Raw genomic sequence first — 15,496 nt, forward strand, 5'->3', positions numbered from 1 at the left:
TGTGCCATCATAGTTTGGAGCAGGGTTATGTTTTTCTCATTCTATGGTCACCTACAATCCTGCAGCCCCTTGCCTTGATTCCCTGTAAGTGTGGGAGACTCATTTGTGTCTTCTATTGCTTGGCTGGATGTGTCAGAAGAAATTACTGTAGGTTTGATATATGCAAACTCTTTAAGAAAGAAATTGAAAATACAGTAAATTATACAGTATACTGTATAGTGGAAATTATTCCTGTTATACTTGAAATACTGTATATAAAAAATCATTAAAAATAATAAAAACTTAAAAGACATAAATAAGATGTGCTGTAGTTTCACTTATATTTTGTTGAATAAAAAGCTCTTTATCCATATATTTCAATTAAGGTATCATCTGATCCATTTGTCAGAACAGTAACTGACTAGTTGCCACCCAGAAACTGAAATGGAGGTTTCTGGGTGGTTATTATGAGGATGCACAGAACAGATGTATCTCAAAGTGTTATAGACATGTAGCCTGACCTCTGTGCTTATTGCTTATTTGAGGCATGCAGACAATGGCTTACAGTCATTAGGTTGACAAGATTTAGGTCGACAGTCATTAGGACGACCACTATTGGTCGACATGCACTAGGTCAACATGGTCATTAGGTCGACGTGGTCATTAGGTCGACGCGAATAAGGTCGACTTGCGTTTTTCAATTATTATTATTTTTTTAATTTTTTTGAACTTTTTCATACTTTACGATCCACGTGGATTACAATTGGGAACGGTAACCTGTGCCGAGCGCAGCGTTAGTGGAGTGAGGCACCTTGCCCGAAGCAAGGCAAGTGAAGCGAGCCATGCGAGGAGACATGGTGCACTTATTGGGGTACCCAGTCATTTTACAAAGAAGACGACACCCAAAAAAGTGAAAAAACTCATGTTGACCTTTTTCATGTTGACCGTGTTCATGTCGACCTTATGGTCATGTCGACCTAGTCACCCTGTCGACCTAGTGCATGTCGACCAATAGTGGTCGACTTAATGACTGTCAACCTAAATCTTGTCGACCTAATGATCTATACCCCAGACAGTCATGAGAATACTATGTCCCAATCAGAATCAGAATCCTAAGTGTATGCAGTTCAACTTCACGAAGGCTATGGGGTATATTCAATAAGAGTCTGGTCCATTCCGACATGCAGTTGTCGGAATGGACCCAACAACCCCTATTCAAAGAGCGTCCAAATCTGACTGTCGTATTTGGCTGCTCCCGGCGTCTTGTCCTGCCGCTGCTGTCAGCGGCTGCCGGGTGCGCTGACAGCAGTGGCGGTGGGAGCTATCAGCGGCGCCAGGAAGGGAGGGGGGGGGGGCGAGCTGTCAGTGGGGGCAGTGGGGGCAGCAGCGGGAGAGCAGCGGAGGAGGGGAGATGGAGAGGAGGAGACGGGGCGAGCAGCGGCTGCATCAGCGGTGGATCACGGCGGCGTCCACCCGGCTCCAGCAAACGGGACCTCGCTTGCTGGAGCCGGGTGGACGCTGCCGCTGGGTTCCTTCTCTCCCCGCTGCAGCGCTGCTACCCCCGTCTCCTGATCTCAGATCCCTCATCTCAATCCGACTTTTTTTTAAATTGGATTGAGATTGTCGAAAACCGGGCTAAAACCTGTCGGGTTTGGCCCCACTTTCGACAATGCACGCTGATTGGCGGCTGAAGCCGCCGATCAGCGTGCATTCCGACAGCGTTCCGACAAGTCGGAATAAACGGGGCCCTAATGAATAGGTCGGAACCCCTTCCAACCTAAAACTGTCGGAAGCTGCCGTCTTTCTGACAAGACGGTAGCTTCCGAGAGTTATTGAATATACCCCTAAATATGAGTGGGAGAAGCTTATTCCCTATCATAACTGCGTTTGTTATTTACTGACATGTGGTTGTGTTATCAGTGAAATGAACTGTCATTTTGGGAGGTAGGCAGTAACATTGGGAATGGGAAATATTTATTCAATATATTATAAAACTAGTTACGCTAAACCACTTTGTATGTTTTGCAGTTGTATATATTGGGTGTTGGTGACCACCAGGTTTGTGGCTGCACCTATTTTAAAGCGCAGAACATAAATTATTATTTGTTAACTTAATTACTTTTCATAACTGCATTTGTTATTTACTGACATGTGGTTGGTTTATCAGTGGTTTGAACTGGCATTTTGGGTGGTAGGCAGTAACATTCTCTGTCTCCATTGACCTGGTCTAGTCTTTATAAGATGCTGCATGTAATGATTTATTTTGAGTAATCCAGCACCTGCCAAGAACAAAGACTCTGTTACTGAGAGTATTTCCATAATGATAACTTTGCTTTTCTGTTGTATTGATTACAGGAGTTGGTGGGGAGCAACCCTCCTCAGCGGAACTGGAAAGGAATAGCAATTGCACTTCTCGTTATCCTTGTCATCTGCTCCATGATCGTCACGTCTGTCATATTACTGACTCCAGGTACCTCTACCATACGTTATTTATTTTTTATTGTCAAAGGACGAAATGTTGACCCTCTTAAAATATATATTTACCATAGTATGTATAAAGTGCAATAGGAAATTAATGCGCAAGGGCCAAACAGTTACTGATAAAAGTTAAATACACGTCTTGTCTAAGGATGCCTATATCTTCCACCACTTTTCTCAATGGATGGAGATTTGTTTTGCTTAACTAAGTGCAAGTTTAGGAGTTGTTGATGATGATTTTGATTGGCTCATCTTTACTCTGACCACATTTCTACGCTAAATGTAATGGGAATTCTTTACGTTTAACTCTAAATTAGCATAATTAATTATTAGTAACATTACAGATATATTTTCAACCTGTATAAGTACTGCTCTTTATTTATGGGAGGTTGTAGTGCCCAAACCATACAATTTCCCCAACTTACAAGTTAGAGGTCTCTAGCTCATGTACCCAATTTTCACCAGACAATGAGACACAGCAAAAAAGGACATGCCATCAATTTAGCTGCATGTCACAGTGGCCTGGCCGAGTGGCTAGCAAACTACACAGCTAACTGAGCAGAAGACACACAATTTCCCTTACCTGAATTGAAATGTAAATGTAAAACACATTTGACAGAAATCTCAGACACACACAGGTACCATCAAACCAACACCCAATCTCTCATTCTGGGAAACTGTTTATGTGCTTTTGGCCTGTCACAACTGAGGGCCTGAGCTGACGGGAGGCAGCCTCAGTTGTAGGGGCTGAGATGTACCGGAACCTGGGAGGTTGTATCAGACCCCTGGACATGTAAGTAACATGAATAATAACTGCCCGAAGGCGTGACCACGACAACTTGGATAAAAGTCAATGATGTTTATTATGACAACTCCGCAACACAGCAGCAGTAAAAGAAAACGTAAAAGTCAGCAAAGAATAAATACAGTTCCTGGGTACTACAGGATGGCAGGAGCCACAGGGCACTGGTAGTGTGAGATAGTTCTTATGATCTTCTAGATGGAAAGTCCTTACCAGGCCCGACTGTAGCAATGGAGATAACCCAGGATTGTGCCAGCTGGTGTTCCAGGAAAAGCTGGGTTGCTGAAGATAAAACAGCTGCTGTGGATACTGGCTGGAACCAGACTGTTGTTAGCACGGAGTGGATACTGGCTGGAACCAGTTAAATAATAAATGAACTTGGGAGCGATGAAATATGAACTGAAATGTAGAACTTGAGAGCGGAGAAATAATAATACCGGTGGAGAGTGGTAAAGTGTAGAGAGGACACCGGCCCTTTAAGGGAAGCTGTACTCTGCTGGAAGCTGAGCTGGAAGCAGGTAATGTTGTAGCTGGAAACAGATGAATCCACAATGGATTGGAGAGTCAGGCTACACCGCAGGTGGAATGCTGGTGCGGGTCTCTATGGTGGAAGTCTTGAGACAGGAGCTGGAACCTGGAAGACAATCACAGGAGAGAGACAAACAGGAACTAGGTTTGACAACCAAAGCACTGACGCCTTCCTTGCTCAGGCACAGTGTATTTATACCTGCAGCAAGGAAGGGATTGGCTAGGCAATTATGCAGATTATCAATACTGAGAACAGATTGGTGGAAATGATCAGCTGACAGAATCCAAGATGGCTGCACCCATGCAGACACTTGGAGGGAAGTTTGGTTTGTAATCCATGTGGTAATGAAAACAGTAATGGCGGCGCCGGCCACCGGAGACAGGAGGCGCCAGGCTGACAGATGCACATCCAACCACGCGGACACAGCGGAGGCCGCGGCTGACGTAATCGCCACTCAGACACTCTGCATGCAGAAGTTCAGGGACGGCGGCGGAGGCCGCGGGAGACGCCATGCCAGGTGTAATATGGCGTTTACTGTGACAGCGTCCCAGAGTGACAGGAGAGGATACAGGAATGTACACATCAGGATAACAGATGGAATCCGGTCCTGGAGCGCTGAGCCAGCCTTAGGAGGCATCTGATGGGTAAGAAATGGCGTCCAGATACCCGGATCGTGACAGCACCCCCCCCTTTAGGAGTGGCCCCAGGACACTTCTTTGGCTTTTGAGGAAACTTGGAATGGAATCTCCGAACCAAGGCAGGAGCATGGACATCAGAAGCATTGGTCCATGAACGTTCCTCAGGACCATAACCTTTCCAGTCAATAAGATATTGTAGTTGACCGTAACGGTGACGTGAGTCCAGGATCTTGGCCACTTCATACTCAACGCCTCGTTGAGTTTGGACTTTCGGAGTTGGAGGAAGTGAGGAATGAAACCGATTCAAGATCAGCGGTTTCAACAGGGAAACATGGAATGTCCTGGGTATTTTTAAGAAGGGAGGCAACTGGAGTCTGTAAGCAACAGGATTGATGACTTGTTCAATCTTGAAAGGACCGATATAGCGAGGTGCAAACTTCATACTGGGAACTCTTAACCTCAAATTCTTCGTGGATAACCATACCCGATCACCCACCTTGAGAGCAGGAACTGCTCGACGCTTCTTATCCGCAAACTTCTTGTACCTGAACGATGCCTTGAGCAGAGCTGATCGTACGCTCTTCCAGATATTGGCAAACTGATGCAAGGTGATATCCACTGCGGGAACAGAAGTTGCTGGAAGCGGTTGGAACTCAGGGACTTTAGGGTGGAATCCAAAGTTAGTGAAGAATGGTGTTGAAGCAGATGAAGAATGATACTGGTTGTTATGACAGAACTCGGCCCAGGGAAGTAATTGAACCCAGTCATCTTGAGAGGAGGACACATAGATGCGGAGGAAGGCCTCCAAGTCCTGATTCACCCTCTCGGTTTGACCATTGGTCTGAGGATGGTAAGCCGTGGAAAACTTTAGCTTGACTTGGAGGACTTGACATAAACTTCGCCAGAATTTGGCTGTGAATTGAACTCCTCGATCTGAGATAATTTCTTCAGGAAGACCGTGGAGTCGGAAGATCTCTTGTATGAATACTTGAGCCAACTTGGAAGCTGACGGAAGACCGGTGAGAGGAATGAAGTGTGCCATCTTGGTGAACCGGTCAACTACCACCCAGATGGTATTGAACTTGTTGCACATGGGTAAGTCTGTAATGAAATTCATCGACAAGTGGGTCCATGGTCGACGGGGAACGGATAGTGGAACCAGTTGCCCCGCAGGCGACTGGCGGGATACTTTATGTTGGGCACACTTTGGGCAAGATGCAATAAACTCCAAGACGTCCTTTTTCAGAGTTGGCCACCAATAGGACCTAGAGATAAACTCCAGGGTTTTTTGGATACCTGTATGTCCGGCAAAACGGGAAGCATGGGCCCAATGCATGAGCTTCTTCCTTAGCATCGGCTTCACAAAACTTTTCCCTGATGGGGGCGTAGAGTCCATCCCTACCGTGGAGAATGCCAACGGATTTATAATAGGATGCTTGTCTGAAGATTCTGACTCATTTTCTTGCTCCCATGAGCGGGAAAGGGCATCGGCCTTGCGATTCTGAGAGCCCGGACAGAACTGGAGTTTAAAGTTGAACCTGGAAAAGAAAAGTGCCCATCTGGCCTGACGAGGGTTGAGACATTGTGCGCCCTTCAGGTATAAAAGGTTCTTGTGGTCTGTAAGTATGGTGATTGAATGAGAAGCTCCCTCCAACAGATACCTCCACTCTTCTAGAGCGAGCTTGATGGCTAGCAACTCCTGGTCGCCAATGGCATAGTTGCGCTCAGCTGGGGAGAACTTCCGGGAGAAGAAACTGCAAGGGTGTAAATGGCCATCTTTAGCCCTCTGAGATAACACCGCTCCTACTCCAACGGAGGAGGCATCCACCTCTAAGATGAAAGGAGAGTCGATGTCAGGCTGTTTCAGAACAGGCGCAGAGATGAACCTTTGTTTTAAAAGATGAAATGCTTGCATGGCTTCTTCAGACCACTTGGACGGGTTAGCACCCTTCTTAGTGAAAGCAGTAATAGGCGCCACAATGGTGGAAAAGTCTCGTATAAACTTTCGGTAATAGTTGGCGAACCCTAAGAACCTCTGGACCCCTTTGAGGGTTAAGGGTACCGGACAATTTTGGATTGCTTGTAGTTTCTCAGGATCCATCTCTAGTCCGGAACCGGACACAATGTACCCTAGAAACGGAATGGACTTGACTTCAAAGACGCATTTTTCTAATTTGCAATAGAGATGATTGACACGGAGACGGGACAGAACCTCTTTAACCCAAAAACGGTGTTCCTCTAAATCGTTGGCAAAAATGAGGATATCGTCTAGATAGACCACGACATGACGGTATAGAATGTCTCTGAAGATCTCATTGACAAAATGCTGAAAGACAGCTGGAGCATTGCTCAATCCGAAGGGCATGACGAGGTACTCATAATGTCCGTCACGGGTGTTAAAGGCGGTCTTCCACTCGTCACCCTCACGGATCCGGATGAGATTGTATGCACCTCGCAAGTCCAGCTTTGTAAAGATGGTAGCTCCGCTAACTCTGTCAAAGAGCTCAGTAATCAGGGGTAAAGGATAACGGTTCTTGATGGTAATGTCGTTCAAACCTCTGTAGTCGATGCACGGCCGCAGACCACCATCTTTCTTTTTTACAAAAAAGAAGCCTGCGCCGGCTGGAGAAGAAGAAGGTCGAATGAACCCCTTTGCTAGGTTCTCTTTAATATATTCCTCCATAGAATGCGTCTCAGGCAGAGACAACGGATAAGTTCGGCCTCGAGGTGGAACCTTCCCTGGAACGAGATCAATCGGACAGTCCCATTCTCTATGAGGAGGAAGGATATCAGCAGAAGCTTTACTGAACACATCCGTGAAATCTTGATATGGAGGAGGTGGAACATCAGACGACCTGGGGGAGGAAGAACAGACAGGCAATACTTTAAACAAACATGTCTCAGCACAGGAGGAACCCCATGCCAGGATTTGCGTAGTCGTCCAATCAATTGTAGGATTGTGAAGACGGAGCCATGGAAGGCCCAGGACCACAGGATGTGTGGCTCTTGGAATCACTAAAAAAGAAATAAGTTCGGAATGAAGAACTCCCACTCTCAGACGAACTGGTAGAGTCCTTAAAGAAATAACTGCATCAAAAATTTTGCTGCCATCCACGGCAGTTAAAGAAATGGACGAAGGAAGTCTCTCGGTGGGTAGGGACCACCGTTTAACATAGGCTTCGGTAATAAAGTTCCCAGCTGCTCCGGAATCAAGGAGGGCAATGACGTTCCGATAACGTTGAGCAACTTGAAGCGAGACTGGGAGATTACAATCTTGAGGAGATGGAGAGGAGATCATTACTCCTAGCCGGCCCTCTCCTTGGCGAGCTAGGATTTGGAGTTTCCCGGACGTTTGGGACAGGCATTAATGGTGTGAGACGGAGCTGCACAATAGAGACAGAGAAACTCGGAGAGACGTCTTCGGCGCTCAGCAGGAGTTAAACGGGAACGGCCAAGTTGCATGGGCTCATCTTTAGATGGTGACAGTTGACGAGGAGGAGGAGCAGAAGATTTTGGAGCAGATGATCTTCCACGCTCAGTTGCTCTCTCTCTGAAATGTAAATCAACTTTCGTGCAGAGTGAGATTAGCTCATCTAACTTAGAAGGTAAGTCTCTGGTAGCTAACTCATCTTTAATACGCTCAGATAAGCCATGCCAGAATGCAGCATACAGGGCCTCGTCGTTCCATGCCAGTTCGGATACCAGGATCTGGAACTGTATCAGATATTGTCCTACAGTACGTGACCCCTGGCGTAAACGGAGAATCTCGGATGAAGCTGAGGTTACCTGGCCTGGCTCGTCGAAGATGCGCCTGAATGTTGACACGAAGGCAGTGTAGGAAGATAGCAGGGTGTCGGACCTCTCCCATAACGGTGATGCCCAATCAAGGGCTGAGCCACTGAGAAGAGAAATAATGTAGGCAATTTTTGTACGGTCACTGGGAAAATTGCCAGGTTGTAGCTCAAACTGAATCTCACACTGGTTGAGAAATCCCCTGCAGAATCTTGGAGATCCGTCAAATTTTGCTGGCGTTGGAAGATGAAGACGTGGAGCAGAAATGGGTAAGGTGGGTGGGGTTATAGCTGGAGTCACTGTGGTTGACGCACCAGACGCGCCTGATCCACGGAGAGTTGTCTGAATCCCATCCAGCCGAGTAGAGAGATCCTGGAGACAGCGGATGATGTGGCCCTGTGCAGCCTCCTGATGTTCTAGTCGGGCTGCCAGTTCTTGCATCGGCCTGGCCGCTTGATCCTGGTCTCCGGCTGGATTCATTAGGTCAGTGCTTACTGTCACAACTGAGGGCCTGAGCTGACGGGAGGCAGCCTCAGTTGTAGGGGCTGAGATGTACCGGAACCTGGGAGGTTGTATCAGACCCCTGGACATGTAAGTAACATGAATAATAACTGCCCGAAGGCGTGACCACGACAACTTGGATAAAAGTCAATGATGTTTATTATGACAACTCCGCAACACAGCAGCAGTAAAAGAAAACGTAAAAGTCAGCAAAGAATAAATACAGTTCCTGGGTACTACAGGATGGCAGGAGCCACAGGGCACTGGTAGTGTGAGATAGTTCTTATGATCTTCTAGATGGAAAGTCCTTACCAGGCCCGACTGTAGCAATGGAGATAACCCAGGATTGTGCCAGCTGGTGTTCCAGGAAAAGCTGGGTTGCTGAAGATAAAACAGCTGCTGTGGATACTGGCTGGAACCAGACTGTTGTTAGCACGGAGTGGATACTGGCTGGAACCAGTTAAATAATAAATGAACTTGGGAGCGATGAAATATGAACTGAAATGTAGAACTTGAGAGCGGAGAAATAATAATACCGGTGGAGAGTGGTAAAGTGTAGAGAGGACACCGGCCCTTTAAGGGAAGCTGTACTCTGCTGGAAGCTGAGCTGGAAGCAGGTAATGTTGTAGCTGGAAACAGATGAATCCACAATGGATTGGAGAGTCAGGCTACACCGCAGGTGGAATGCTGGTGCGGGTCTCTATGGTGGAAGTCTTGAGACAGGAGCTGGAACCTGGAAGACAATCACAGGAGAGAGACAAACAGGAACTAGGTTTGACAACCAAAGCACTGACGCCTTCCTTGCTCAGGCACAGTGTATTTATACCTGCAGCAAGGAAGGGATTGGCTAGGCAATTATGCAGATTATCAATACTGAGAACAGATTGGTGGAAATGATCAGCTGACAGAATCCAAGATGGCTGCGCCCATGCAGACACTTGGAGGAAAGTTTGGTTTGTAATCCATGTGGTAATGAAAACAGTAATGGCGGCGCCGGCCACCGGAGACAGGAGGCGCCAGGCTGACAGATGCACATCCAACCACGCGGACACAGCGGAGGCCGCGGCTGACGTAATCGCCACTCAGACACTCTGCATGCAGAAGTTCAGGGACGGCGGCGGAGGCCGCGGGAGACGCCATGCCAGGTGTAATATGGCGTTTACTGTGACAGCGTCCCAGAGTGACAGGAGAGGATACAGGAATGTACACATCAGGATAACAGATGGAATCCGGTCCTGGAGCGCTGAGCCAGCCTTAGGAGGCATCTGATGGGTAAGAAATGGCGTCCAGATACCCGGATCGTGACATGGCCTTTCCGACTCTTCCAAAGACCCAAGTTCACTTGAAATATCACCAAGCTTAGGGCAAAGTACATGAAGAATTACTTGATTGAGTATATAATAAGATTTCCCAAACACAATGAAGGCGGCCCTGGACCCCATACATTTCAACGAGACTTCATTGCAGCCCTTAGCTCATTCCTGCTTTGATGTCATATTTGTTTGCTTCTAATGATTTTTTAAAGGCCTAATGATATGCTATTACAAGAAAATTGTGTCTTCCATGTGTATCTGGCTGCCTTTCACTGCCTTAACATCTACAGTAGCAATATAAAAAATATGCTCTTTTTAAAATAAGGTGTCTCTTGTCTTCCTATGGCACCAGGGACATGAGGGAAGAGGACTCTTTTCGACATGCTCCTGTCTTAGAGGGTCCCTGGAAAATTAACTCTTTGCACTTTGATTAAAACATCTCAATAGTAGAGTGACTTGCCAGAGCCACTGTTCTGCCCAGTCATTACAAATGCTAATACTCCCATTCTGGCCATCAGTGAGCGGAAAAGCAGTGTTGGGGAACTGATGGAGATCTCAAGAACAGTTTTGTTGTATGGCACTGGACCCTAATATTCTATTATTTTTGTAAGAAAAACATGTTACCCAAAATATTATTTGACGGTGATATTGAGGCAGATGTATTAAGCCTGGAGAAGTGATAAAGCAGTGATAAGTGCAAGGTGATAATGCACCAGCCAATCATTACGGGTTTGAAAAATGACAGTTAGGAGTTGATTGGCTCGTACGATATCACTTTCCACTTACCACTTCTTTATCCCTGCTTTATCACTTCTCCAGGCTTAATACATCTGCCCTATTGTTCTTTAAGAAATTCTGCTTACTCTAACCGCTTCTACTGTATTTAGAACTACATTAAGTAACTCTATGAGTAAATTTACCAAGGATACTCAAGGCTACATAGCATTTCTTTGTACAGTATGTACAGTATATATATTAATGGGAAAAAGCATTGTGACCAGCCCATAACAAAGCACCCACACAAATATATACTGTAGACAGAGTAGAAGTGGGCAGAATATTACTCACCAGAGCATTTCACTAAATCTAGAAGGTTGGTTATTAAAACACATTATCTCTGGTTGAAAAAACAGCAGAAATTGCATGTTAAGTAGCAAAGCCTGACCCAGTTAGGATCACCGTCCTTTTGCACATTTAATCACATTTTAAGCGTTTGGCAAGCCAGCCTCAGCTATTATACAGAGCAGCTGAGCTATTAAAATCTAAGACAGCAAGGGTCAATTGAGATGTGAAGTACAAGGCAACATTAGGAATTCATAATTTTCCCTTTCCTGCTCTCTTACTGCTGGACTGTACCTGTGTTCTTGCATTCATCCTGTTAGCATATGCCTGTAACGCCAATAAAATAAGGTGCCGCTCAAAAACCACACTCTGATCAGTTCAAAGCAAGTCCCTCTATTGTGCGGTCATACCCAGGCAGGCCACAGCCCTTCTGGCATGGTGGAAATTGAAACTGACTTACACAAATTGGGACTAAAGGCATAAAGAAGTGATAAAGCAGTGATAAGTGCAAGGTGATAATGCATCAGACAATCAGCTGCAATATGTAAATTAACAGGTATGAGCTGATTGGCTGGTGCGCTATCATCTTGCACTTATCACCGATTTAAAACTTCTTTATGCCTTCTCCAGGCTTAATACATCACTAGTGCATACCTCCCAACTTTCTTCCTGGGTAAAGAGGGACACACGTGCTGCCGAAAAAGGGGCGTGGCCTATAAAAAGGGGGCGTGGCTACACGGGAGGACCCGCGATCGCGAGCCACGCCCCGTTTTCATCACTGAGGGGGCATGTCCAGCGCTCCGTGAGCTGCTGGCATGTCCCCTCTCCTCCTATCTGCACTGTATAGATGCTGTGCGCATGCGCACAGCGTCTATACACCGCTGCTCTGCTTAGCAGAGTAGAGAGTGCAGGACCCTCCCAACTGCCCCTCCCCCACCGCGGGACACTGTGGCCCGCGGGTGGGACAGCGGGACAGTCCCAAAAAAACGGGACTGTCCCGCGAAAATCGGGACAGTTGGGAGGTATGCTAGTGTGTGAGTTGAATGTGCTCAATTCAAGTTCTAGAACAAAGGCATTGTCTAAGCATTAGCTATATGTTTCCCATTTGGCCACCCATAGCATTTAACCGCTATAATGTAAAGTTGATTTGCATTTATCTGTTTCTAATTGAAAATCATTATTACTAGAAGAGTCCAAAATGAAATTTCTCTTACGTCCTAGAAGATCCTGGGGTCCACATTAGTACCATGGGGTATAGACGGGTCCACTAGGAGCCACTGGCACTTTAAGAGTTTGTGACTGTGGACTGGTTCCTTCCTCTATGCTCCTCCTACCAGACTCAGTTTAGAAAATGTGCCTGGAGGAGCCGGTCACAGCTAGGGGGGCTCTCCAGAGTTTCTCTAGTAAAAGTTTTCTTAGAGTTTATTATTTTACAGGGAGGCTGCTGGCAACAGCCTCCCTGCTTCGTGGGACTAAGGGGGGAATAGTGTCCGCCCTGCGGGGTCTGAGCCACTATCTCCGCTGACAGGACACTGAGCTCCTGAGGGTGCTGATCGTTAGCTGCTCCAGGCGACCGCTCACTCCCGCAGCATGCCGCCACCCCCTTGCAGAGCCAGAAGACTACTGTGACGAGTGAGTCACCGGCCCCCCAGGCAAGCGGGGAGCTGGTGTGAAGATGACGGCAACAGGGTAGGAAGTGCAGTACTAACTGCGCTCCGGGGCTCAGCGGTACATAGTGCGGCGCAAGCCTGTCAGGGTCCCTGGATCGCAGGCCAGTATAATATAATGCAGAGTGGGAAGCAGCGCCATGTTCAGGGGGCGGAGCTTCTCCTCAGAGCAGACCCAGCAGCATTCAGCGCCATTTTCCTGCCTGCAGTTCCTGTACAACAGACTCTGACAGGGAGAGTGTCCCTCCAAGCAACTCCAGCTATCCTGTGCAGTGCCAGGGGGTTGTAGAGGTAGGTAGGGGGGGGGGGAGGGGGGGAGGCTGTGTAAAGTCTGTGTAGTCTGTTAAGGTACACAGACAGCGCTGGTAGTTTTATTATTTCTACCTCAAAAAGCGCTGTGTGTGGGTTGGCTCCAATCCCTGTGTCTCTCTGTGGCATACTTGGGGGGAAACTGTGTCTGACATTTCCGTGTGTGTGTGTGTGTGTGTGTTTGTTTAATATCTCACATAGCCATGTCTAGGGACTCTGTGTCATATGCTGCAGAAGATGTTTCCTCTCAGGAGGGATCCAGTCCATGTACACAGGATTGTAATGCTTTGTCTCAGATCCCTATTGTTGAGCGTGAGTGATTATCTTCTATCAAAGGAATGATCTCTCGGATCTCTACTAGGGTAGCTAATACTGAGACTGAAACTCAGGTGTTAAAAAAGTCTATGGCAGTTTGGTCAGGCTCTGTCCCTATTCCTGCAAAATCCCCTAGCATATTCCAGCAGAAACGTGCACTTGCCCAAATTATGCAAGATGACACGGATACCGAATCTGATACTGCAGACGGTGATGGGGATGTGCTGAGGGGGGCGGCATCCCTTGCAAAGGGGATGCAGCTCATGATTGAGGCCAATAAAGATGTGTTAAACATTAATGACACAACACCTGAGCAGGTTGAGGAGGCTTACTTCACCGACAATAAGAAAGCCTCGCTAACCTTCCCTGCGTCTAAAGAATTAAACGCTATATTTGAAAAATCCTGGGAAAACCCGGAGAAAAAATTCCAGATCCCAAAAAGGGTTCTGGTTGCTTTTCCCTTCCCTGAGGAAGATAGGAAAAAATGGGAAAACCCACCCATTGGGACGCACCTGTCTCCAGACTGTCTAAAAAGGTGGTTTTACCTGTCCCTGGATCTACCGCGTTAAAAGAACTGGCTGATCGTAAGACTGACACTACACTCAAATCCATTTACACTGCTTCAGGAGTGGCGTTAAGGCCCACTATTGCCTGTGCATGGATTTCTAAAGCCATAGTAAAGTGGTCAGGCACATTACTAGAGGATTTGGATAAAATGGATAGACGTGACATTGAATTGTTTTTACGTAACATACAGGATTCTGCGGGGTTCATGGTGGAATCCATGAAGGACCTGGGTACGCTGACTGCACGGATATCTTCCATGTCTGTCTCAGCCCGCAGGGGACTCTGGCTACGCCAATGGTCTGCAGACGCGGAATCCAGGAGAAGTGTGGAGAACCTATCCTACACAGGTCAGGCTCTATTTGGGAAAGCATTGGATGTGTGGATTTCCATGGCAACCAAGGGTAAGTCACCTTTCCTTCCCTCTGCTATGACGGCATGGAGGTTGAACACCAGATATTAGCTCGGAAGAGCATTCCGAACAAGTTATTCCTACCCTAATACAGGCTAGGAAAGGAGTAATGTCTAAACATTACCATTGTATTTGGAAAAAATATGTATCTTGGTGTGAGTCCAAGAAGTTTCCTACGGTGGAGCTTCAACTGGGACAGTTTCTCCTCTTCCTGCAAGCAGGTATGGATAAGGGCCTGAGGTTGGAATCTGTAAAGGTCCAGATTTCGGCCCTATCCATTTTCTTCCAGAGACAGTTGGCTTCCCTTCCTGAGGTTCAGACTTTTCTGAAAGGGGTTCTGCACATCCAGCCTCCCTTTGTGCCGCCTACGGCGCCCTGGGATCTTAATGTGGTGTTACAGTTCCTCCAATCGGATTGGTTTGAACCTCTACCGGAGGTTGAGGTCAAATTTCTCACGTGGAAAGCTGTCACTATGTTGGCCTTAGCTTCTGCTAGACGTGTGTCGGAGTTGGGGGCTTTGTCTTGTAAGAGCCCCTTCCATGGAGATAGAGCTGAGCTCCGGACACTTCAGCAGTTCCTTCTGAAGGTTGTGTCGGCATTTCATATCAACCAACCAATTGTGGTGTCAGTTGCTACTGACTCCTCAATTTCATCAAAGTCCTTGGATGTTGTAAGGGCTCTGAAAATCTATGTGAAGAGGACTACTCATCACAGAAAATTGGACTCTCTGTTTGTCCTGTATGATCCCAAGAAACTTGGGTGTCCTGCTTCTAAGCAGACGATCTCTCGCTGGATCAGGTTCACTATCCAGCATGCGTATTCTACGGCAGGATTGCCGTGTCCTATGTCTGTAGAGGCCCACTCTACTCGTAAGGTGGGTTCTTCCTGGGCGGCTGCCCGGGGTGTCTCGGCTTTACAGCTTTGCCGAGCGGCTACTTGGTCTGGGTCAAACACATTTGCAAAGTTCTACAAGTTCAATACTTTGGCCGCTAACGACTGATGTTTGGTCAATCAGTTCTGCAGGAGCCTCCGCGCTCTCCCTCCCGTTCTGGGAGCTTTGGTACATCCCCATGTTACTAATGTGGACCCCAGCATCCTCTAGGACGTATGAGAAAATAGGATTTTAATTACCTAC

General features: G+C 47.0%; 1 protein-coding gene across 3 annotated transcripts in view; it reads left to right on the forward strand.

The window, feature by feature from the left end:
* DPP6 (dipeptidyl peptidase like 6) overlaps nt 1–15,496 on the forward strand; it is a 1,916,598-nt gene that overhangs the window by 1,175,752 nt on the left and 725,350 nt on the right. For all 3 annotated transcript variants that reach the window (XM_063921873.1, XM_063921871.1, XM_063921872.1), the window contains exon 2: nt 2,335–2,449. In XM_063921873.1, coding sequence (XP_063777943.1) covers nt 2,335–2,449 — 115 coding nt within the window. The remainder of the gene's footprint in view (nt 1–2,334; nt 2,450–15,496) is intronic.

The sequence above is a fragment of the Pseudophryne corroboree genome, chromosome 5, assembly GCF_028390025.1.
Source record: "Pseudophryne corroboree isolate aPseCor3 chromosome 5, aPseCor3.hap2, whole genome shotgun sequence".
NCBI lineage: Eukaryota > Metazoa > Chordata > Amphibia > Anura > Myobatrachidae > Pseudophryne > Pseudophryne corroboree.